The 20,759-nt window shown below is 57.4% G+C and overlaps 8 protein-coding genes across 8 annotated transcripts; 4 read left to right on the top strand and 4 right to left on the bottom strand.

The window, feature by feature from the left end:
• Positions 1-1,270: 1,270 nt before the first annotated feature.
• BDP81DRAFT_444025 (family 17 glycosyltransferase) lies at positions 1,271-2,436 on the top strand (the record flags this gene model as incomplete). Its single annotated transcript, XM_060591775.1, has 2 exons — positions 1,271-2,220; positions 2,271-2,436. The coding sequence occupies 2 exons, from the start codon at positions 1,271-1,273 to the stop codon at positions 2,434-2,436; spliced, it is 1,116 nt and encodes a 371-aa protein (XP_060451292.1).
• Positions 2,437-4,345: 1,909 nt separating this feature from the next.
• Positions 4,346-6,780, bottom strand: BDP81DRAFT_444026 (complex proteins associated with Set1p component shg1-domain-containing protein; the record flags this gene model as incomplete). The annotated part of the gene is made up of 2 exons (XM_060591776.1): positions 4,346-6,532; positions 6,583-6,780. The coding sequence occupies 2 exons, from the start codon at positions 6,778-6,780 to the stop codon at positions 4,346-4,348; spliced, it is 2,385 nt and encodes a 794-aa protein (XP_060451293.1).
• A 427-nt stretch (positions 6,781-7,207) lies between these two features.
• BDP81DRAFT_412319 (trafficking PGA2) lies at positions 7,208-8,541 on the bottom strand. The gene has a single exon (XM_060589205.1). The coding sequence runs from the start codon at positions 8,073-8,075 to the stop codon at positions 7,623-7,625; it is 453 nt and encodes a 150-aa protein (XP_060451294.1). The 5' UTR covers positions 8,076-8,541; the 3' UTR covers positions 7,208-7,622.
• A 287-nt stretch (positions 8,542-8,828) lies between these two features.
• Positions 8,829-9,520, top strand: BDP81DRAFT_1508 (kinetochore component CENP-S-domain-containing protein). The gene is made up of 3 exons (XM_060581906.1): positions 8,829-8,998; positions 9,050-9,173; positions 9,252-9,520. Exons 1-3 carry the CDS (start codon positions 8,966-8,968, stop codon positions 9,428-9,430), a joined length of 336 nt encoding a protein of 111 aa, XP_060451295.1. The 5' UTR covers positions 8,829-8,965; the 3' UTR covers positions 9,431-9,520.
• An 89-nt stretch (positions 9,521-9,609) lies between these two features.
• BDP81DRAFT_307008 (uncharacterized protein) lies at positions 9,610-11,235 on the bottom strand (the record flags this gene model as incomplete). Its single annotated transcript, XM_060583328.1, has 2 exons — positions 9,610-11,154; positions 11,200-11,235. The coding sequence occupies 2 exons, from the start codon at positions 11,233-11,235 to the stop codon at positions 9,610-9,612; spliced, it is 1,581 nt and encodes a 526-aa protein (XP_060451296.1).
• Positions 11,236-11,484: 249 nt separating this feature from the next.
• On the top strand, positions 11,485-14,352 carry BDP81DRAFT_362880 (WD repeat domain-containing protein). Its single transcript, XM_060586455.1, has 3 exons — positions 11,485-11,703; positions 11,754-11,781; positions 11,828-14,352. Exons 1-3 carry the CDS (start codon positions 11,527-11,529, stop codon positions 14,299-14,301), a joined length of 2,679 nt encoding a protein of 892 aa, XP_060451297.1. The 5' UTR covers positions 11,485-11,526; the 3' UTR covers positions 14,302-14,352.
• A 118-nt stretch (positions 14,353-14,470) lies between these two features.
• Positions 14,471-18,290, bottom strand: BDP81DRAFT_456348 (uncharacterized protein; the record flags this gene model as incomplete). The annotated part of the gene is made up of 9 exons (XM_060593156.1): positions 14,471-15,140; positions 15,180-15,267; positions 15,410-15,683; positions 15,717-15,977; positions 16,140-16,938; positions 16,986-17,015; positions 17,060-17,129; positions 17,181-17,854; positions 17,896-18,290. The coding sequence occupies 9 exons, from the start codon at positions 18,288-18,290 to the stop codon at positions 14,471-14,473; spliced, it is 3,261 nt and encodes a 1,086-aa protein (XP_060451298.1).
• A 521-nt stretch (positions 18,291-18,811) lies between these two features.
• Positions 18,812-20,449, top strand: BDP81DRAFT_305869 (ubiquitin carboxyl-terminal hydrolase; the record flags this gene model as incomplete). Its single annotated transcript, XM_060583216.1, has 1 exon — positions 18,812-20,449. The coding sequence occupies one exon, from the start codon at positions 18,812-18,814 to the stop codon at positions 20,447-20,449; it is 1,638 nt and encodes a 545-aa protein (XP_060451299.1).
• Positions 20,450-20,759: the final 310 nt, after the last annotated feature.

A 20,759-nucleotide genomic window follows, 5' to 3' on the forward strand; every position in this document is an offset into this window, starting at 1 on the left:
TCCAAGGGAAACCCAATGCCGACGACGCTTTCGATTGCTTTGCACCACAGCTCATCTTCTCTTTTTCAGACTGTCCTTGTTCGCGATACTGTTCTGGGCCCTGGGCTGTCGTCGCGTGGTACATGTCCAGCGCGTTGGCCGTCTAGATGGGCCGACCATCATCACCAAGGTGGTGAGGCTCAACCCATGTCCATCACAAGACTAGCGGAACCTTAATCGAGACATCTTCGGGCCACCACCGAAATGTGTTTAGAACACAACACCACAATCATCACAAAGCGCGCCCCCGAGGATCCCGCACCGTCCCGCTTGCAACCACAGGCTCGTCTCTACTCCGTAGACTTAGAGTCCATGGACCACAGGACCACAACCATACCCAGACGAACGGAGAGGCTAAGGGTGCTAGGGCAGATCAAGGGACAGTCTTTGAGTCTTGACAAGTGTCGCCTACCGAGTGTCGTTATCTACGCGCCAAGATGGTATGGCCGCCCCCTGCATCGGCTCTGAATGAGGACATTCACACTGCAGCGGCGCGGCCTCCCTGCCGGAAGTATGCGTGCGAATAGCATCTGCGTGCCAGTGCCGCCTGAGATGCTCATCCCAACACCGATCCAGGGTCTGATGCACGTCAACCTTCTCCCTTGAGCCGTCCGCTCGTCCCGTCTACTTCGTACGAGTGGATGATAGCCCCGTACCATCGCGGGTCTACACGTTCCTGCGGCTGTATGTTGGTTCAACTTGGCGTCAATCGCGGCATCGCCCTCTCCGCCACGGGTACTGCATTCGGTGATTACATTCCCGCTATCACGTTCTCGCTATCACGTTCTCGAATGGCATGGCCCCCAAAGGGCTCCAACACAGCGGCGTGACCCCTGTCCAGACTCAAGGTGGGGGGGGGGGGGGGGGGCCTCAGCTCGGCGGGCTTAGAAATGTACAAGCATGACGGACGAAGGCACTTATAGGATCGACCTCTGAAATGTTCGAGACCGACGACTCAGACACGGCGCCAGGTCTGAACTTTGAAGGAGCTCAGGCCAACCGAACGTGTGTCCCTCGCAGAGTTCAACAAGTTCAGCTTGTACCCCTCACCTCGCTCATTTTCTATTTCACTGCTCGCACGAGTTGGCCGGTAGTTTGCTGTTCCCCAATTGGTCTTCTCTTCTCTGTGGTCTTGTTCATCTTTGAGCTCAAGGTTTTGAGCGGTTTTCTCACGGGGCATCCTTTCCGTTCCACCTTCTTCCCGGTCACCTTGCTTATACCCACCGCAGCCATGTTGAGCAAACCAACATCAAGTCACCAGATCAAGTATCTGGCCGTGATTGCTTCCCTCGTTTTCATCTGGCTTGTCTGGCGCCTCGATCTTCACACAGAGGTTGCCGAGCATGCCCGCAAGATCACACACCCAAATAGCACGCCGTACGATGGCCTCGCCAAAGCCGGCAACAGCGAGGTCCTCCCTCCCGCAAAGGCCGCCGAGTACTGTGACCACTTCCGCCTGAAGCCGGCCAACACTGAGTTGGTCCGCAAGCGCAAGGTGTACGACCTGCTCCTCATCAACACCGAGGTCGAGATGCTCGAGGTCCGTCTGGGCCAGATGGCTCCCTACGTCGACTACTTTGTCATTCTCGAGTCGGCCTTGACCTTCACCGACAACCAGAAGCCGCTGTACATCAAGGAGAACTGGGACCTCTTCAAGCCGTGGCACGACAAGATGATTCTCCGTCAGATGGACCTCGAGGCCCTCAAGGAGAGCAGCACATGGGACCGCGAGGCCAAGAGCCGCAACGCCATGTACGAGCAGGTCATTCCCACTCTCGAAGGCGCGCAGCAGGCTTCCATTGATGACATCCTCATCGTCTCCGACGTGGACGAGATCCCCAAGCCCGAGGTCCTCCGCGCCCTGCGCAACTGCGAGATCCCGCCCCGTGTCTCCATCCACTCCAAGATATACTACTACTCGTACCAGTGGCTCTCCCGCAACGACTGGAACCACCCCCAGGCCACCGTCTACCGCGGCGTCGACACCGTCCTCCCCCACGACCTCCGCCACAACGCCCAAGACCACCACTTCAACCAGGGCGGCTGGCACTGCAGCTACTGCTTCAGCACCGTCGAGGAGATGGCTCAGAAGATCAACTCCTTTTCCCACGCAGAGCTCAACAAGCCCGAGTTCAAGGACCCTGACTGGATTGTTTCCGTGGCCCGCCGCGGTCACGACATGTAAGTGCTATTGTCCCTTGACCTTGGAAGAATAAACTAACACATGGCAGCTTCGGCCGAGGCGAGTCCAACTTTGACCGCATCGAGGAGAACCACGATGTGCCGGACTACGTCAAGCGCAACTCGGAAAAGTTCAAGTACCTGCTGGACCGCGATCCGCTCAATGGTAACTTTAGGGACTACACTCCCAAGGACACTTCAACTTCCTCAGCTTGATTGCTGCTCGAGGCGTGTGGCTGGGTGGGAAGACTTGGACTACAGGCGTTTGGGGGCGTTGGATAACCTGTGGCCCGTGGGAAGGGACCTACAGAGACATTTTTCCTTCTGTCTACTTCATCTTGTACTATTTGATTTCGCGGCATTCCAATCTATTCGGCCGCTCATCTTCATCTTAGCTATGAAGCCGTCATGGCTTGTCTATGAATGGCGCCATCCTCGGCTTGCCCCCATCTGTGTGATGCGCGGCGACAGTGCCAAGCTTGATCAGAGGACTGCGCGCGCGCGTGCAAGCGGACTGTATAGCAAAATTGCGCGTCCGCCGGCAACGTTGGGAAATTGAACGGAGCCCTCCGTAGAAGAAAGTCCAGATGATGTTCCAAGAAGCCAGAATAGAGTTTCCCCAGACGGAACCGCCGGGACCTTTCCTGAGAGGCTGAGACGACGTTTTGGGGATTTGGCCCATACAGATCTTTGCAATCTTTGTAGGGCCGCCCACCGGCACACTATTTGATCCAACGGTAGCAGGGCTGGAACCTGGACCGTGTCATTGGGATGCGCAGCTATTTTCAGGGAAGATTCGATTTCGCTATAGTGTGTTTGGGAAACCTTAAAGTGAGGTTGCGGTGAGACTTGAGAGGATAGAGAGGGCGAGTGGACCCGGGAAATGATTACTATACCGAACCGATTGGGAAGCTGGTTTACCGTGTCAGAGTTTATTTTGTGTTCATTCTTTCTTGTGTAGCATAGAGACATAAAGGCATTGCGACGTTGTCTAAAGGGAGCTACAAACTTACGGTTATTCGAAACAGCCACGGATGAAGGCGTTTGGGGAATGGCCTCAACCCTGGTCAACTTGTCATCGTCTCAAGACCAAGACTGATTGAAGGCAAGGCTAATGTACGGCGTAAGGTTTCCGACGGGGTTTACAGGAAATTGGGGGGGTCCAATTTGCTGTATTGTAGGGAAACTTTGATTTTTCGACGCCTCAGAGCTTGTGCCACTGCCAATGGCTTCGCGAAACCGAAAAGTTCTGCCCCGAATCTCGCACTTGCAACTGATGGGGCCAGACTGTGCGTTCGAGTCTTTTGAGTCATGCTAGTGGGGCTCTCTCTTTTTCTTCGCAGTCATCCGAACGCCTCGTCTTTCCATTACTGTATTCTGGAAGTGGAAAATGAATTCAAGGGATGGATTGTGCTCGCTGGACTGTCTGCATGAGGCGAAATGGGCGGAAAGTTGAAAGGTCTTTCGTGCCCATCATCCCGAGGAACATCACTGTTTGGCTTACTGTGCAGTGTAAGCGTTGGCGTGGCGTGGCGTGGGCACGGACATAGGCAGGATGCCATGCAGGGTTCTAGGTCTCTCGGATACGCCGCCCGCCCGCAACAGTCTCCTTCACCCTGCCGCGTTTCCATCCCCATGACAGCTTGCGCCGTGCGGGCGGTCGGGTCTGAACCAACCCCTGTACTTCCGGGTTTCCGGTCGCTTGTCCGGGCCGAGGCCGCTTTTGTGGGGTATGTTCGGCGCGGTGTTTCCGATCGGGACGCTAGCCGCCGTACCGTTGCGTTAGGTCGGAGCGGGATGAGCGGCGGGTCGCACAAGAGACGACAGACTTGCCTCTTGTCCAGCCTCATCTCAAACGACAGCCAAGAGCAAGCTTCCGCAGCAGAATCGAACTTCACTTTGTGATGCTTATCCTGCGGGCTATCGTGCGCGATTGATGCTACTGATACTACCGATGCCACAGTCCCAGCTCTATGCCATAGTGAGCCATGTGATGATGTTCCATAACCCCTATTCACGCCCGAGACGACCCAACGTCATCCCGTACCCGTACCCGCACCCTAGGCCGGCACTCCCATTAACCCTCCTTGGCCAGACAAACCAAACCCGCCGGGCGCAGAGGCAACTAGCGACTCCTACTCCTTCGGCGGCTCCGGCTCCGGTCTCGGTCGCGTCTATCCCTCCGCGACGAGACGCTGCGGTCTCTCCGGCTGCGGCGGTCACGGTCACGATCACGATCGCGGTCCCTATCCCGATCTCTATCTCTTGATCTAGCCCTCTCTCGGTCCCGTCGATCTCCAGAGCGGTCTCTGTCTCTCTTGTCGCGATCCCTGTCCCTGACGCGATCTCTGTCCTTGTCCCGCTCGCGATCTTTGCTGCGCGAGCGACTCCGACGACGCTCGTCATCCCGGGCCAGGTCGTGAGGTCGCTCTCTGTCTCTGCCGGGAGGCACATACCGATCAATTTCATCCAAGTCGCGCCTGCGTTTTGCTTCAGGCGAGCGATCCCCCGTGCTTCTCTTATCGTCGATCCCAGGGACCGGCATGCCCTTCTCTCGAGCCTCACGCTGCGCGGCAAGGTACGCCTTGGCTTCCTTTTCGCGCTTGCGGACCTCGACCATCTTAGTAGCCTCCTTTTCGTCCTTGTCTCGCTCCAGCCTGGGAGTAGATCGCACGGCCGGAGAAGGCTGCCTCGAGCGAGACCGACTCTTGCGATCGCGCTCAGAGGGCTTCCGGTCGGAAGAGCGATCCCGGCGAGGGCGAGAGCGGCTGCGGTCACGGCGGATGGACTCGCGCCGGTCAGGTCGTGGAGACCTACTTCGGTCTCTCCTTTCGTTGCGGGTCCGGGAGCGGGAGCGTGACTTGTCTCGGCGGTCGGCCCTCACACGAGAACGGCTGCGGTCTCTGCGATCGTTGCGTACCCGAGTGCGGCTCCTCTCGCGGCGGCGTGAGCGACTGCGGTCTCGCCTGTCGGTACGAAGACGGTCTCTCCGGTCGCGAGATCTAGATCGACTCCTATCGCGGCGGTCGTGGCGTGTGCGAGATCTGCTTCGGTCACGGCGAGTCTTGGATTGAGTGCGCGAGGGGGTTCTCTCCCGCCTTTCGGGTCGACGAGACCTGCTGCGATCGCGTCGGGGTCTTGAGCGCGACCTGTCACGCCTGTCGCGGGATCGATCACGCGGTCTGGGAGATCTAGACCGACGATCACGTCTACGGCGGTCGTCGTCGTCTCTAGTCCGTCGTCTATCGTCATCACCGTCCTTGTCCTTCTCACGGTCTTTTCCAGTCGCCTGTGACCGGCTGCGGCTTCTAGCCTTGACAACCGGTGCGTCGGCTTTTGGTGTCGCAGCGACGCTGGCATCCCGAGCTTCCTTCTTCACCTCTACAGCCTTCTTCGACTCTGAGGCTTTTTGCGAGTCTCGCGAGGACGCAACTTTCTTGAAGGGCATGATTGCAGACGCGGGAGCCAGTTTCCTAGGAGGTGGTGCCAGCGCTTCGTCAATCTCCAACTCGGGTTGCTTTGCCGTGCTTCGCTTGCTCTCTCGGAGGAGATCCGCAAGGGCTTCCTGTTCGAGTCGTTCGAGTTGCTCCTGGGAGAGCTTCTGCTTGGCCTCCTCGGTCTCTTCGTGACGCTCCTTGCGCTTGCGATCTCGCTCTTCCCGGCGGTCGCGGTCGCGGTCGTCGCGGTCCCGATCACGGTCTCTATCGCGATCTCTATCCCTGCGGCGGCTGCGGCTGCGGCTCCGGCTTCGGTCACGGTCGCGGTCTCTGTCCCGGCTCCGCTCCTTGTCTCGTTGGCGGCGGCGCTCCTGTCTTTCGGCCTCACGCTCTGCTTGGAGCTTCTCTCTGGCAGCACGCCTGGCGTCTCTTTCGGCCTTGCGTTTCTCCTCGGCCTTTTCGCGTTCCTTTTCGACCTTTTTGCGCTCTTCCCGTGCAATCTTGCGTTTCTCTTCTTCGATGGCGGCCTCCTTTTGTCTCAGTTCTTCGCGCACCCTTTCACGCTCGGCTTGTTTCGCCAACGTCTCTGCGTGGTAGTCTTCGTCCGTCTTGGCTCCCCGCTCTTGTTCTGCGGCAGCCTCGTCTTCGCCAATGTCAACGCGGCGCAGCTGTCGCATGCGTTCTTCGATTGACGCCCTATCGATGAGTTGCGTGATGACCCGCTCTGCCTTTTGGTACACGCCAGAGCGCTCGAGGGCGCCGTCAATCAGAGCGGCGGCTTTGCCTCGGTCGAGGGTAAGGAGCTGGCCGGGGTTGCGTTCGACTTCCTGTTCGGCTACCTCGAGGATGGCTTTCGTGACTTGGGCCTCATAGTCCTGCGCGGGTTAGTTGTTTGTCGTGCGATGAAATTTCAATCAAGACTCACGCTCGCTGCAAACTTGTCCCAGACCTCCTTGCGAATGGCGTCGTATCCGCCCTTCTTCTTGAAGCTGTGCGCCAGGGATTCGATGGCGGCTCTGGTCGCGGATGGTAGAGGGAGGTCGGATGCCTTGAACTTCTTGGAGGCAGGAGGGGAGTCGGTCGACGTCGACGCGGCCGGGTCGATGGATGAGGCAGTAGCCATGACGGCTGGGAGTGCGGAAGCCATCTCGCAGTTGCGCCTGGCGTTTGTAGCGGGTGTCGCAATCGGTTCGTCACATGCGTCTGTCGAGCCGGTGTAGTAAGTGCTCAGCGACGAGCAATCAATCAGAGACTGTCGCCAGTGGCGCAATTGCCATTGAATGGGCAAGACTGGGCTGGAAAATGCTGGTGAACAAGAAAGATTCTTAGGTCTTGATCCGTGGGACGCGTTTGGAAAGTCGAGTTCTCGGAGCAAGTGCAGTTCAGCGAGGTGCATTGGTCAAGTGGAGGCCACAGGGGAAAGTTTAGTAGAACTCCCATCCCTGTCTTGTGCTGCTGGTCCTAGCGTTGGTGGTCAGCAAGGTCGCCAGATTGATGGTGAGGCTCTGCTCGGAGCGGAGATGGGTGCTGGTCTTGAATCCGACCAGAGGCTTGAATCTCCGATGATTTGGCAGCCGGGCATGGATTTAGAAGACAGGGACTGAAGCACCGAGGAGTCATCGGGTACGGTGTCACTGGCGAAGGCGTGGAATCAGATGGCACTTAGAGGTCCGACAGGAGTTCATCCTCGGGCACAATCCTTTGGGGTTTCTAGACCCGAGTAGTCCAACCGACGGGCCATAAAGTGCGAGACACGTCCTGAGGTATCGCATCAACTCGTTTTCATGCTCCAGGATTGCCCACAGACGATGGACGTCATCAACCGCCACTCCAAATGCCCCATCACGACGGCACAAACAACCAGATAGACAGAGCCGAGCACCGACATTGGTATTAATGATGCTAATCAACCGTCAAGAGCCCAAAACGCCATCCAACAGCCCGCTCCAAACAAACCACACCTCCCTACTCCTTTACCAAGAACTCCTCAATGTCCTTATCCTCATCGTCCTCCTGCAGCTCAGCAAGCCTCTTTTCCTCGACATCAATCATCTTCTTGAGCACGTCGCGCTGCCTCTTGCGCGCCTTCTTTCCCCAGTCGGTAGACGTCGATGTCGCGCCCGTGGCCTGGGTCGTGCCTTCATCGTCGCTATCCTCGGGGATATCGACCTGCCCGCGCAGCGTGTTGGGTTGCACTTTTGCTTTGGGGCCGTCAAACTCGTCCTCGGGCTTGGTCTCGTGCTGCTTCATCTGCGAGCTGCCGGCCAGCTTCATCAGGTAAGGGCGGAGCAGGCAGTAGGCGCCGACGATGATGACGAGGCGGATCCACTTCTCTGTGGACATGCCCTCGAGGGTGCCGCGCAGGTTGGTGCTGAAGCGCGTCCAGATTGTGTTGAGGAGGTTGATGACGGCGGACATCTTGGCGGTGGTGGGGTGGTTTCCGTAGGTTGGTTGTTTGATGGTTGGTTGGAGGTTGCGCGAGGTGCGCTCGGATGGATGATCGTGGGATTGTTGACTGAGAGCGTAGGGTAGTTTGGCTCCGATGAGGTGCGGCTTCGAAGGGACGACGACAGAAGGAAATAGAGACGAGAAGATGGTAAGCCATGGCCGAGAGAAAATATCGCGACGTTGAAGAGCCGGCCCGCGCGGTCAAAATTGCGCAGAAGGCCCCACCTGAGGGAGCCCGCTAACTTTGGCCAATTGACGGCACGGCAATGGAGAACCTCGCTGGACGGTGGAGGCTCAGCGGCCGGCCCAGGGTCCTACAGGGGGTTCGTCCAGTGATGTCACAGCGCGTTTTCTTTTGTGATCCCCCCAAGCACCCGCTGATGGGCAACGGCTTCAGAGCACTCTGTCAGCGCCAATCCACCGGTGACTAAGGAGCCTTTCTTTTAAAATCTGAATTGTCCATGTTGGACTTGATGTATGAGGTGCCTGTTGGCGAGAAATCGTGAATAGCAGCCTTGCATTGCCCCTCTGGACTGATGTGTAAGCCTTTGCTGGAGCTTCAGGCCTGTGAAGCTTAGTCATCATCTTCACGAAAGGGGCGCGACATCATGTGACCCTTCCGCTCTCGACGACATGGTCAACCTTTCGAACAGTCGATCGCCAGTGTGACTATCGAGGAATAGCCTGGATCCCTTGGAACATCGAGATTAGAACGGCATCTCGATCTGTTGTGGCATTAGCAAACGGACGACACCACTTGTACCAACCTACGCAGTCCAGCATCCTCCTACTAAATCCCCGCGACGCGTCTGTCGCGTAAAGTGGGAAAGACATCCAGACTCCCATCAGAAGTCGTCAAGATGGCAGACATGTCCAACGAAGACGAGCGCGAGGTAAATCACACTAACACCTAAGGACACAAAGCATAGCTAACACATGCCCAGCGTCTCAAGGCCGCGCTCTGGTTCGCAGTCGGCAAGATCGTCGACGAGGAGTCAATCAAGCAGAACTGCAACGCCACACCGCAGTACATTGCCGCGCTGACCGAAATGGTCTGGGCACAGATTGGTGAGCCTGAGCTCTCTCGTCTCTTCCCTCTTGACCAGTTTGTCCATCTGGAACCCCGCGATGCTAACCATTCCACAGAGTCAGTCGCCACCGACCTTGAGAGCTTCAGTCGGCACGCGCGGAGATCGACGGTCCACACGGAGGACGTCGTCCTGCTAGCCCGCAAGAACCCGGACCTGCTCGACATTGTCCGAGGCTTCGTCGAGGAGCAAAAGGCGGAGAAGCTCAGAAAGGGGAAAGGCAAGCAGAAGAGATGATCTAGCTGTGGGACGGAATGAACCACCGGTGCACTGTTGATACCCCCAAATTAACGAACGTTACGAACACTTCAGTTGAAGGAGTTGAAAAAGACTATTGTGCTTGAGGTATCTCGTGATGCATACGCCAGACGCCGAACTATCCCGGTGACTTTACACCCAAACGCCAACCCACACACTTAAATCTGCCCCCGACGCCTCCGTTCCTCCGCAGCCTCGGCCTCCTCAATCTCATTCCACAGCTTCCACTCCTCCTCCGTGATGTGGAACCACTGCGCGAGGCCCGTGATGAGAGCCCACAGCTCACCCGCAATCACCAAGTGCAAAAATTCCAGCCCGAGGAAGTTGGTCACGCCCCGCAGCGTCATGCCGCTAAAGATGTTGGTATCGTGGATGTCAAAGGTGGGCAGGCCCATCCTCTCGCGGTAGGACCTCGCCACCAGACGCAGCGCGACGGCTTCGTACGGCGAGACCAGGACGTAGCCCGAGATCACGGTGAAGATGTCCGACGCAAGACACGCCGGCAGTCTGGTCAACATGGTGTCCATGTACTGGATGGAGGCGCCGTACCCAGAATCCGGCCCCGTGCTTGGTCGCAACTCGGCGGACCAAAGCCCGGGAGGCGCATCGGTTGAGTCAGTTGCTTCCACGTCGAAACTGATGAGCGTTGCACTGACGCCGCCGTCCTCTTCGTCGTCACTGCCGTAGTCGTCGCCCCTAGCTGAGAAGGCGCTTGGTCGGCGAACTGCCTGGACGGGCGGTGTGTCGCTAGGTTCCGCTTCCGGGGGAATGTCCTCGAGGATGTCCTCACCCCTCAGCTCAGAGAGAGGTTCGGGCTGTTGACGGTCTACGTCGGGAACCGGCTCCGGCGTCTCCGGAATCGTCACCGGCGGTAGTGGAGGCGGCGGCGGTGGAGGTTTCCGGTGGTGGACGGTATTCGGCAGTCGTCCGTAGAACTCCTGCCACAGGTGACCCGTGACTTCGGTCCAGATCTGACCCCAGATGACGTACGAAATAAAGGGGATCGAGTTCACACACCACGCGCCGGCGTATTGCACCAGCGATGATGGGCTAAAGTCCTTTGGCGGCGCCGGCGCTGCAATGGGTGACGAGGGCGAGCCCGGGATGAAGAAGCTCAAAGAAGGGAACCATCTCGCAGAGGGAATGATGTCCAGCCTCTGGAGAAAGACATACAGCTGCAGGTGCACCCTGATGTACGACAGGGCGGTGTTGACAAACTTGTTCTTCCTCGGGTAGGGGTAGAACCAGTAAGTGGCCATCTTAAAGACATGGCCGCTGAGGAACGTCGGCAGACCCGTCATGAGAGCGGACGATATCGACCGCTGGCTCCGCTCGTGCTGGAAGAGCTCGAAGAAGGAAATGTCGGCGTACCGCCTGTACAGGAGAATGCGCAGTCGCATGCCGTTAATACCCCAGACACCGGCAATCTCCAGCGCGCGCCCGAACCGCAGCAGCCGCGTGCCCACCGCATCCTCGTAGTTGAAGTATCGTCGCACGGAGTCGACCTCGGCGGTGGTGGGCGTGTTGTCCGGCTCGGCGACGCCAATGACCTGCATCACCTCGTTGTGGGATCGCACCATGTCGCGGTTCATCCGTTTCGTCTCGGGGTTGACCGGCCGTCCGCGGTTATCGTACTGCTGGGTCGGCGCATGTGGGTCATCTTCGCCTTCGCCGTCGACCACATCGTCAAATGGCGAGCGGCCCTGGGGGGGTTAGTTGGGTCGTGTGGTGAGTTGGGGAGAACTGACTAGGGCCTGCGCGGTCAATGGACCGAGTCTCGTCATGTTGTGAGGTGGATGGGCGACCACATGTGCAGCTTATTACGTGCTGCAGAAGTGGTCAAGATCGTCTTGGTACGTCGGATCAATTCACAGGTTTGAAGATGGATGTCTGTAAACGCAGTTGATCATACCAAGCTCCATGGTGGTGTTGGAGAGCTCCTGCAGGTGAGCGGGTCCGATAAGATAACGCTATCGATAAGCCGTCATCCCGCCAGACGAAAAAAAAATAATCTGGGACGAACCGCTGCTTGCCGCATGTCGCGACCGATTGCACCGCTTCGATAGACCGACAAGATGGCGAGCAAACAGCCCCTCAAGACGACGTTCGAGCCTGAACGAGCCATTCGGCCCATTTTCACCGGCGGCTCCGTTGCATTGGACAATGGCGCCAAGATTCTCGCAACCCCCCTCGGCGAGGACGCCATCCTCACCAACCCCTCCAACGGGAAGCATCTGGCAAAGATTGAAGGAGTATGCGCCCCGAGTCTTTCATAGAGATGCACGGCTGACAGTGTTCCCAGGATGGCGAAACAATCTCGACGCTGACCTGTATGTACGATCTCTACCTGACCGACCCCCGATCTAACAGCCGCAGTGACCCCCTCCGGCTCCCATCTCATCATCTGCTCCCGATCGCTCGCGATGAAGATATACGCCCTCAAGACCACCGAAGATGGAACAATCGAGGCGAAGCTGACCCGCTCGCTGAAGCCCCACGGAACCCCCGTCGTCGTCCTCGCCGTCGACCGAACGAGCACCCTCCTGGCGACCGGAGGCACCGACGGAGCGATCAAGGTCTGGGACATTGCCGGCGGATACGTCACGCACACCTTCCGCGGGCCGAGCGTTCTGGTCTCGGCTCTGCACTTCTTCGAGGTCGCTGCGCGGTCAAACGAGGGAGACGCAAGCAAGAAGGGAAAGAAAGCGAAGCAGGCCGAGGAGGAAGAGACTACGACAACGACGACAAACTGGCGCCTCGTATCCGGTAGCCAGGACGGCAAGGTGCGGGTATGGGATCTTCACAAGCGCGCTGCCGTCGCGAGCCTTGATTCCCACGTCTCCAACGTCCAGGGCATCGACTACTCCCCCGAACAGCAAGCCATCGTCACAGCCAGCAGAGACAAGACAATCATCTGGTGGGATGCGCGGTCGTGGAAGATTAGAAAGGTCGTGCCGTGTCTGGAGCTCGTCGAGGCCGTCGGCTTCGTCGATGGTGGCCGTCTGACATACTCCGCCGGCGCAAAGGGCTGCCTCCGCATCTGGGACACCGACACGGGCCGCGAGCTCACGAAGGACCAGCCGGATAAGGCCGAGGCGGAGGGCGTCGTCAGTGCCGTTTCGCACCCCGAGCTCCCCTTTATCCTGTGCGTCCAGGTCGACCACACCCTGGCGCTGTACAAGGTGCCGGAGAAGGATGCCGTTGAAGGGTCAGTTATGGAGCCGTTTAGACGGATTTCCGGAACCCACGACTCCATCATCGATCTCAACTACCTTTTGCCCGATCGCTCCCTGCTTGCGCTGGCGACCAACGCCGAGGACATTCGCATCGTTTCCGTCAAGGACTCGTCAGAAGATGAGACGTACTTTGGCCAGGATATCGCGCTGCTCAAGGGCCACGACGACATCATTGTCTCTTTGGACGTCGACTGGTCCGGACACTGGATCGCCACCGGCGCAAAGGACAACACCGCTCGTCTCTGGCGCGTTGACCCGGCAAACAACTCTTACACATGCTACGCCACCTTCACTGGCCACACGGAATCAGTCGGCGCCGTGGCACTCCCGAAGCAGCCCCCGCAAGAAGCATCAGCACAATTCAAGGACCCCCTGAGCCACCCCCCGCCCTTCCTCTTCACCGGATCCCAGGACCAGACCGTCAAGAAGTGGGAGATTCCGAGGGAACCCCAGCAAACCCGCAAGGGCGGCTCCCGCGCCGTCTTCACCCGGAAATCCCACGACAAGGACATCAACGCCATGGACGTCCACCCCGCCAGCCAGCTCTTCGCCTCCTCCTCCCAGGACAAAATGGTCAAGATCTGGTCCGTGGCCGAAGGTGAAGTCCAGGGCATCCTCCGCGGCCACAGGCGCGGCGTGTGGTCCGTCAAATTCGCCCCCGCCGGATGCCCCGCCGTCCAAGGCGACGAGGGCCAGGTCGCCGGCAAGGGCGTCGTCCTCACCGGCAGCGCCGACAAGACGGTCAAGCTCTGGAGCCTCAACGACTACTCGTGCATCCGCACGTTCGAAGGCCACTCCAACAGCGTCCTCAAGGTCGCCTGGCTCAACATGCCCAAGTCCGAGGGCAAGGGCAAGAAGCAGCTCCAGTTCGCCAGCGCCGGCAGCGACGGCCTCGTCAAGGTCTGGGACGCCAACTCGGGCGAGGGCGAGACCACGCTCGACAACCATGAGGACCGCATCTGGGCTCTCGCCGTTCACCCGGAAGACAACACCATCGTCTCGGGTGACGGCGACGCCCTCGTCACCTTCTGGAAGGACACCACCACGGAATCCCAGGCCGCCGCAACCGAAGCCGCCCAGAAGCTCATCGAGCAGGAGCAGGAACTCCAGAACCACATCCACCACGGCTCCTACCGCGAGGCCATCGTCCTCGCCCTCCAGCTCAACCACCCCGGCCGCCTCCTCAGCCTCTTCACGTCAGTCGTCACCTCGGCCCCGGAACCCGGCAGTCTCTGCGGCCTCAAAGCCGTCGACCAGGTCCTCGCCACCCTCTCCGACGAACAACTCTTCACCCTGCTCCTCCGCCTCCGCGACTGGAACACCAACGCGCGGACGACCGCCGTCGCGCAGCGCATCCTCTGGACGCTCGTCCGCAGCTACCCGGCGTCAAAGTTCTCCAACCTCTCGGTCAAGGGCGCGCGGGGCCAGCGGAGCCTCAAGGAGGTGCTCAACGCGCTGCGGGTGTACACCGAGCGGCACTACAGGCGGACGGACGAGCTCGTGGACGAGAGTTACCTGGTGGAATATACCCTGCGGGAGATGGACAGTCTCGCGCCCCCCGCGATAGAGGATGTGGCCATGGAGGATGCGGCGGCGGATGTCATAATAATGTGATGTGAGGAGTAGATGTAGGAGTTCAAAATAGAGAATGATTTTATTGGTTTTACGTTGGTTTGTGTTGGTGATCTGGTTTGATTTGATTACGCCTTTAGCGTTTGACAATTGACTTGGGTAGAGCGGGCTTTGCAATTCGATGTTCGCTATGGCTCTGAGTGACGAGTTTCTATAGGCGTGCTCCTTCGCCATCATCCGAGTCGTCATCGGAGCCTACGTATGAACGTGCATACGTGTCTTCCTCCTCGTCCTCGCTAGAGTCTTCGCTTCCGTGCCCCGACTCATTGTCGCTGCTGTGCTCCGTGTCCATCTCTTTCTCCCAGTGTGACAATGATTCGAGGGAGCCTTTTGTGTGTTCGTGATGTCGACCAAGAACGCGTTCTCGAGCCTTGGCGCACTTACGCATCAGCTGAATCGCTTCCTCTTTCCGACCTTGATCCCACCATGTCCAGGCGAGGTTGTTCTCTTGTATTAAAGTTTCAACATGTCCTTCCCGTAAAACCTTTCTGTCTACTTCCAACGTTCGTAGTTGTAACTTCTCCGCTTCTGCCAGCCGGAGTTGGTGAGAATATAAGAATCCCAATTCTCCCATGATCCATGCTGTGTTCTTATGCTCCTCGCCTAACGTAATTCTCCGTAGTTCTAGCATCTTCAGGAAAAGCTCCTCTGCCTCTACTAGACGACCTTGACTTCTATAGAGTCTTCCTAGATCTAACGTGGTCCGTACCGTTTCATCGTGCTCCTCGCCCACCAATGCCCTGCTTCGAGCGAGCGCCTGAGAGAACATTTGCTCTGCCTCTGTTAGACGGCCTTGCTCTGTATACGTCCTCCCTAGCTCCCTCATGGTCCAAAGTGTAGTCCCAGGGTCATCCCCGAACATCTCTCTATCTCTCTCTAGTACCTGCAGTTGCAGCTTCTCTGCCTCCTCATACTGCCCCTGCTTAAAGTACAAAGTCGAAAGCTCGGCTAAGATGTGTGACATGCTTTCCTTACCCCCCCACACCCCCCCCCCCCCCCCCGGCTCCTTTACAGAGCTCGAGTGCTTCCAAATATTACTTCTTTGCCTCTTTAAGGCGATCTTGTCGTAAATACGCACGTGCAAGTCTACGGCGCGTGTATAGTACGTCTTTATCGCTCTCTGCCAGCAGCCTCTTCTGGGCTTCCAGTGTAGACAGAAGCAACTCAACAGCCACCTCTAGATGGTCTTGATTTATGTGAGACAATGCCAAGTTGCCCATCGTCTTAAGAGTCTTAGGATGCTCCTGCCCAAGTGCTTGTCTCCGTAGTTCCAATGCTCGTGTCAAATACGTGTCTGCCTCCGAATCTTGCCCTAGGTAGTCAAAGTAACCGGCCACATTGTACAGTAGCTCTCCGGTTTGGATCTTTACCTCGTCAGATTGAGGATCTCAGCGTACCAGAAGGGCGAGGGCATGGGGTAGATATGCAAGACATGTTACTCGATTCTCAAAGCATCCATAGGGAAAAGCACGAGCCATCATTCCAAGAGCCTCGCTTGAAAGTTGCGGCATCTTCTTCTCCTTCAAAAGACGTTTGCGCGTGACTAAATGCACGAGTCGATGCATGTCGTAAGTTCCATTACTCGCTTGAGAAATGAAGGAAAACGCTTGGAGAATCCCCAAAGCGTTTGCGACTTCCAAAGTCGTCTCGGAGTCGTCCTCAGAGCCGGCATCAGAACCGGCCTCAGAACCGGCACTAGACCCTGTGGCGGCGGTAGAACTATAGTCGGAGCCAATGCCGGAATCCCCCTCAAAAGGATCGTCCGCGTCGTCGTTAGATTTCGATCTCTTGCGTAGCTGCTCATAGCAGTAGTTTTCGACGAAGGCTTTGGGAATAGCCTGGCGATCAAACATGCTCATGAAAGAAAGCAAGTTGCCCGCCAAAGGATACCGTTCTTCGACTTGACGGAAGGAAATCAACCAGGTGGCCGTCAGCGCATGGGGAGTCTCCGAGTCTCGCCCTACTGACGCGAAAGGCTCGCTCAGCTGACGTACCAATCTAGAGTCGCTCTTGTCCAGTAGTTGAACATAGTCGTTGATGGACATGGAGTTTTTGAAGATGAAGCAGGCTGCCTGCGCTAGTACTAATGGCAAGTACTCAAGTCGAGATGCCAACGCGATTGCTTCCGATGAAAAGATGTTTTGGTTCGGGAGCAAGGACCGCAGCTGCTCAACAGCCTCAGCACCGATCATCTCATTGACTTTGATTGGAGGAACTCCCGCGGCCATCCTTAGGCCTGTCTGCATGTCCCTTGTCGTTATGAGGACGGATCCGTGGAGACACTCAGGGATGAAGCGACCTAGTCCCCCTTCCGATGTAAGTGCTGACACATCTGTGCTAATGCCGTCTTGCCCAGAGTCCGTGAAGAAAGTCTCCTTGTCGTCGGCATTGTCGATGATTAGTAGCCAGCGACCGCTTTTTTTACTCTCAAGCCACTGCTTCACCAGAAGAAGGGTATCGGCCTTATTTTCGTCGTAGCCCGTGATGCCGCATACTTGAGCGATCGATGTGAAAGCCTGGCGAAATCGTTGATGGTTGCTAGCGTGAACCCAAAAGACGGAAGCTTCAGGGAAAGTCTCATGTACCCAGTAGGCATACGCCAATGCAATTTGCGTCTTGCTTCTTGATGTTAGCCTTGCTTCAGAGTGATAGAGAGTTGCTCTTACCCTACACCACCAAGCCCATTGAGTGCCACTCTTGAACACAATTTCGAGTGACCAGGCCAGTCTGTGTGCCGAACAGCTGTTTGATACGGTTGAGTATCTCTTCTCGGCCAACAAATCCGGGATTTTTGACACGTGTCATTTCAACTGTATTCTCTCAGTATGATCGCACGGGAGCGTAGGAGACTGACGGCTTACACTTTGGTGAGAAGCCAGGCGTCTCAATTCGTGTAGCCTGCTCAACCGGTGCCACTGTTGGAGCATAGCGATGGAGCAGGGCCTTCGCCGCCGCAGCAGCTGTTGCCGCGGCATAGTGTTGCCAAGTCTTGTTCTTGTGACTGTCGGCATAGTCACATACCCCCTTGACGATGATGCAGGGCAATTGATCCCAAACTCCAGCCCCTTTCATTTCAAAGGCGACGAGGCTGTGTTCTCTCGCAATCCGGTCTCGGTCCTTGCCAGACTTCACGACGGTGTCCCCTGTTCCAACCGAACCAATAAATGTAAGAGGCTGTTGATGCTCAACAGGAGCTTTCTCTTGCCCAGTTTGAATTCCAGACTGACTCTCAAGATGTCTTCGAGGCACTCGGCATTCGGTGTCACAGCCGAGGTCATCACAGGTAGCTATCGTTGCCTGCTCACAGGCCAGGGTCTCGTTGCAGCAGCACTGTGTGTGTTTCCGATGCCTGTGCATGTAGTCGGGTTGGAAGAGCACGTCTCCGTATGTTGGTCGATGGTAGTCGACATCGTAATTCTCCTTGACTGCTTTGTTTTGGATTTCTGTCAGACCTTTAAATATTTCTTGTCGTAGGCGATGTTTTTGCCTATGAGTTTCGAATACAGTAAGCAGGGACCGAATCTCTCTGGGTGGCCTGCCCAAGGCGTCTTGTATGGTGTTTTTTTTGGCTCGAACCGGCCTGGGAAGAGTCGTCCCAGATCGTACTGGAATAAACTCTTGCTGATGACGACGTCTCCCAGCTGCTTATTCCCATCGCCGTTTGCACTGGGCACCCCACCGCATATGCCACATAAGAGGGCTAACTTGAGATGCCCGAAACTGGACCGAAGGCGCGCAGTCGCGTTCGCTGCGTTCACTTTTCCCATACCACAAACGACAAGAACAGCGTTATGCTTGCCGATTCGACCCAGCATGTAGTTATTTTCGTCATCAGCAGCCTTGCCGAGACCAAGGTCGGATTCCTCCCATAGCTCATCGAAGGCCAACTCCACAGCGTCGAACTCGAGGGGAAGGGCGCATATCACTGCTACAGTGAAGTCTTCACGACGGCGTGGCGGAGAAGCGGCCATGGTGAGTTGCTGCCGTTCGAACGCCTAAGATTCGTTTTCGCAAAGCGTTGCTCGAGTGGAAACCACCCAGTCCTAATATCCTGAGGGGAAAAGTGCAGAAGCCCCCCGCTTCAAGATCAGGCTGCGGCTTACATCTGGTCAGGCGCTTCCGAGGATGATGCCATTGAATGATAACGCAGCGACACTGATAGGGCCATCATGCATCCGCTGCATGCGCTAGCATCCTCCGAGACGTTCTTCTGGCGATTCGGCAACCCAGTGTAGCTGGGATTGGTGTATATTCCATCGCACATAGCTTTTCGTCGTCTATGGCCGTGTAGTAACGGGTGATGTCTGGTTGAGGTCGTTGAAGCTCAGGGCGTGGCTTCCGACGGTGGGGGCGTGCACCTAGAGCGATAGACTGGCGACTTTTTTCCACGCCTGAACGGCAACCACCAATCCACGCCTGCGACCTCAGCCTCGCACCCGCAAGGAAGCCACCAACAACACTCGATACCCCCTTCAGAAACCACACACACAGCATGGCGCACAGAAAACGTCACGCCGAGGACCCCCTCGACGAAATCGCAGGGATCGATTCACCCGCGTCGAAACGCTCACGAACCGTCGACTCCCTCATCTCCAACGGCTCACTCGAAAACGGGCACGACACAGCGACGACGACGGACGGCGCAACACCCGCAAATGGCGCCGCCGAAATACCACAAGACGACGACGATGACAGCGACATAGAGGAAGACGCGCCGGTACCGGTGCCGATCCGCCAATCGGCGCCGACAGACGGCTACGACGACCTCTACCTCGACACGATAGACCGTAACGTCCTCGACTTTGATTTCGAAAAGCTCTGCTCCGTCAGCCTGTCCAACATCAACGTCTACGCGTGTCTGGTCTGCGGCCGCTACTATCAAGGCCGCGGCCCCAAATCTCACGCCTACTTCCACGCCCTCGACGAGAATCACCACGTCTTCATCAACATGCAGACGCAGAAGGTCTACGTCCTCCCCGAAGGCTACGAGGTCAAGTCCAAGTCCCTCGACGACATCAAGTTCGTCTCGGACCCGCGCTACACGAAGCCCGAAGTCGCTGCCCTCGACCGCACGCCCTTGCGCGCGTCCTTTACGCTCGCAGGGAGGGAATACGCACCCGGCTTTGTTGGCATGAACAACCTGAAAGAAAACGACTACCTCAACGTCGTGGTCCAGGCCCTCGCGCACGTCGCGCCGCTGCGCAACTATTGCCTCCTGGAGGACCTCTCATCCCGCTCCGAGCTCGCCAAGCGCTTCGGCATCCTCGTCCGCAAGATCTGGAACCCGCGCGCTTTCAAGGCCCACGTCTCCCCCCACGAGCTGCTCCAGGAGATTTCTCTGCTATCGAATAAGCGCTACACCCTGACGGCGCAGTCCGACCCCGTTGAGTTCCTGTCATGGTTCCTGAATAATCTGCACCTGGGCCTCGGCGGGTCCAAGACAAAGCCCGGCAGCTCCGTCGTGCAGCGCATCTTCCAGGGGAAGCTCAAGGTCGAATCGCAAGCCATCACAGCGCGCGCCGACGCAGGCGACCGTCTGCGCTTTGAAGACGCCGCTGTCTCAGTGACGTCGTCCCGCTTCATGTTCCTCACCCTCGACCTCCCCGCAGCACCCCTCTTCCAAGACGAGCTCGAAAAGAACATCATCCCGCAAGTGCCCCTCACAACCATCCTCTCAAAGTACGACGGCATCCACGCGCAAGAACACCTCGCCCAGCGCAAGCGGTACCGCCTGCTGCACCCCTTACCCCCCTACCTCGTCCTCCACGTCAAGCGCTTCAGCCAGAACAAGTTCGTTTCAGAGCGGAACCCCACGATTGTCACGTTTGACCCGCGCGGCCTCGACGTGAGTCCGTACGTCGAGCCGAACCCGGGCGAGTGGCCCCCCGGCGAACCCATCTGGTACGAACTCGTCGCCAACGTCGTCCACGAGGCCGTGCGCGCCAAGGAGGACGTCGCGGACAGCGGAGAGGAGCGCAAGACGTGGAAGGTGCAATTGAAGGATAAGAGCCGCGACGAGTGGGTGTCTTGTCAGGATTTGTTTGTGGAGAAGGTGCAGAGCGAGCTGTTATATTTGGGCGAGACGTATTTGCAGGTGTGGGAGAGGCGGAGGACGCCCAGGAAAGCGTAGATTGTACGATTAATGATACCGCGGGCGTCCGTCCCGTCATCAATGCCATGTCATCCAGTTCACGTCATGTCATTGGAACGTCCAAAGTGAGCTCATTTCGTAGTCATTTGGGACTATCCATACGGCCCATGCCTTTCGGACCGCGCATCCAGCAGCCAACAAAAGCATACCGAAGCATGCGACACTTTGATCGCAAGTAGTGTACACCTCCCGAAAAAGATGATGAAGATTGGGAATGATCCATGACCTGCCCGCGTGGTCGCAACCCATAAAACAAACGTGACCGCTAAACGTTTGACCGCTAACCCCC

This window comes from Colletotrichum phormii (genome assembly GCF_030913505.1).
Source record: "Colletotrichum phormii strain CBS 102054 chromosome Unknown BDP81scaffold_1, whole genome shotgun sequence".
Classification (NCBI taxonomy): domain Eukaryota; kingdom Fungi; phylum Ascomycota; class Sordariomycetes; order Glomerellales; family Glomerellaceae; genus Colletotrichum; species Colletotrichum phormii.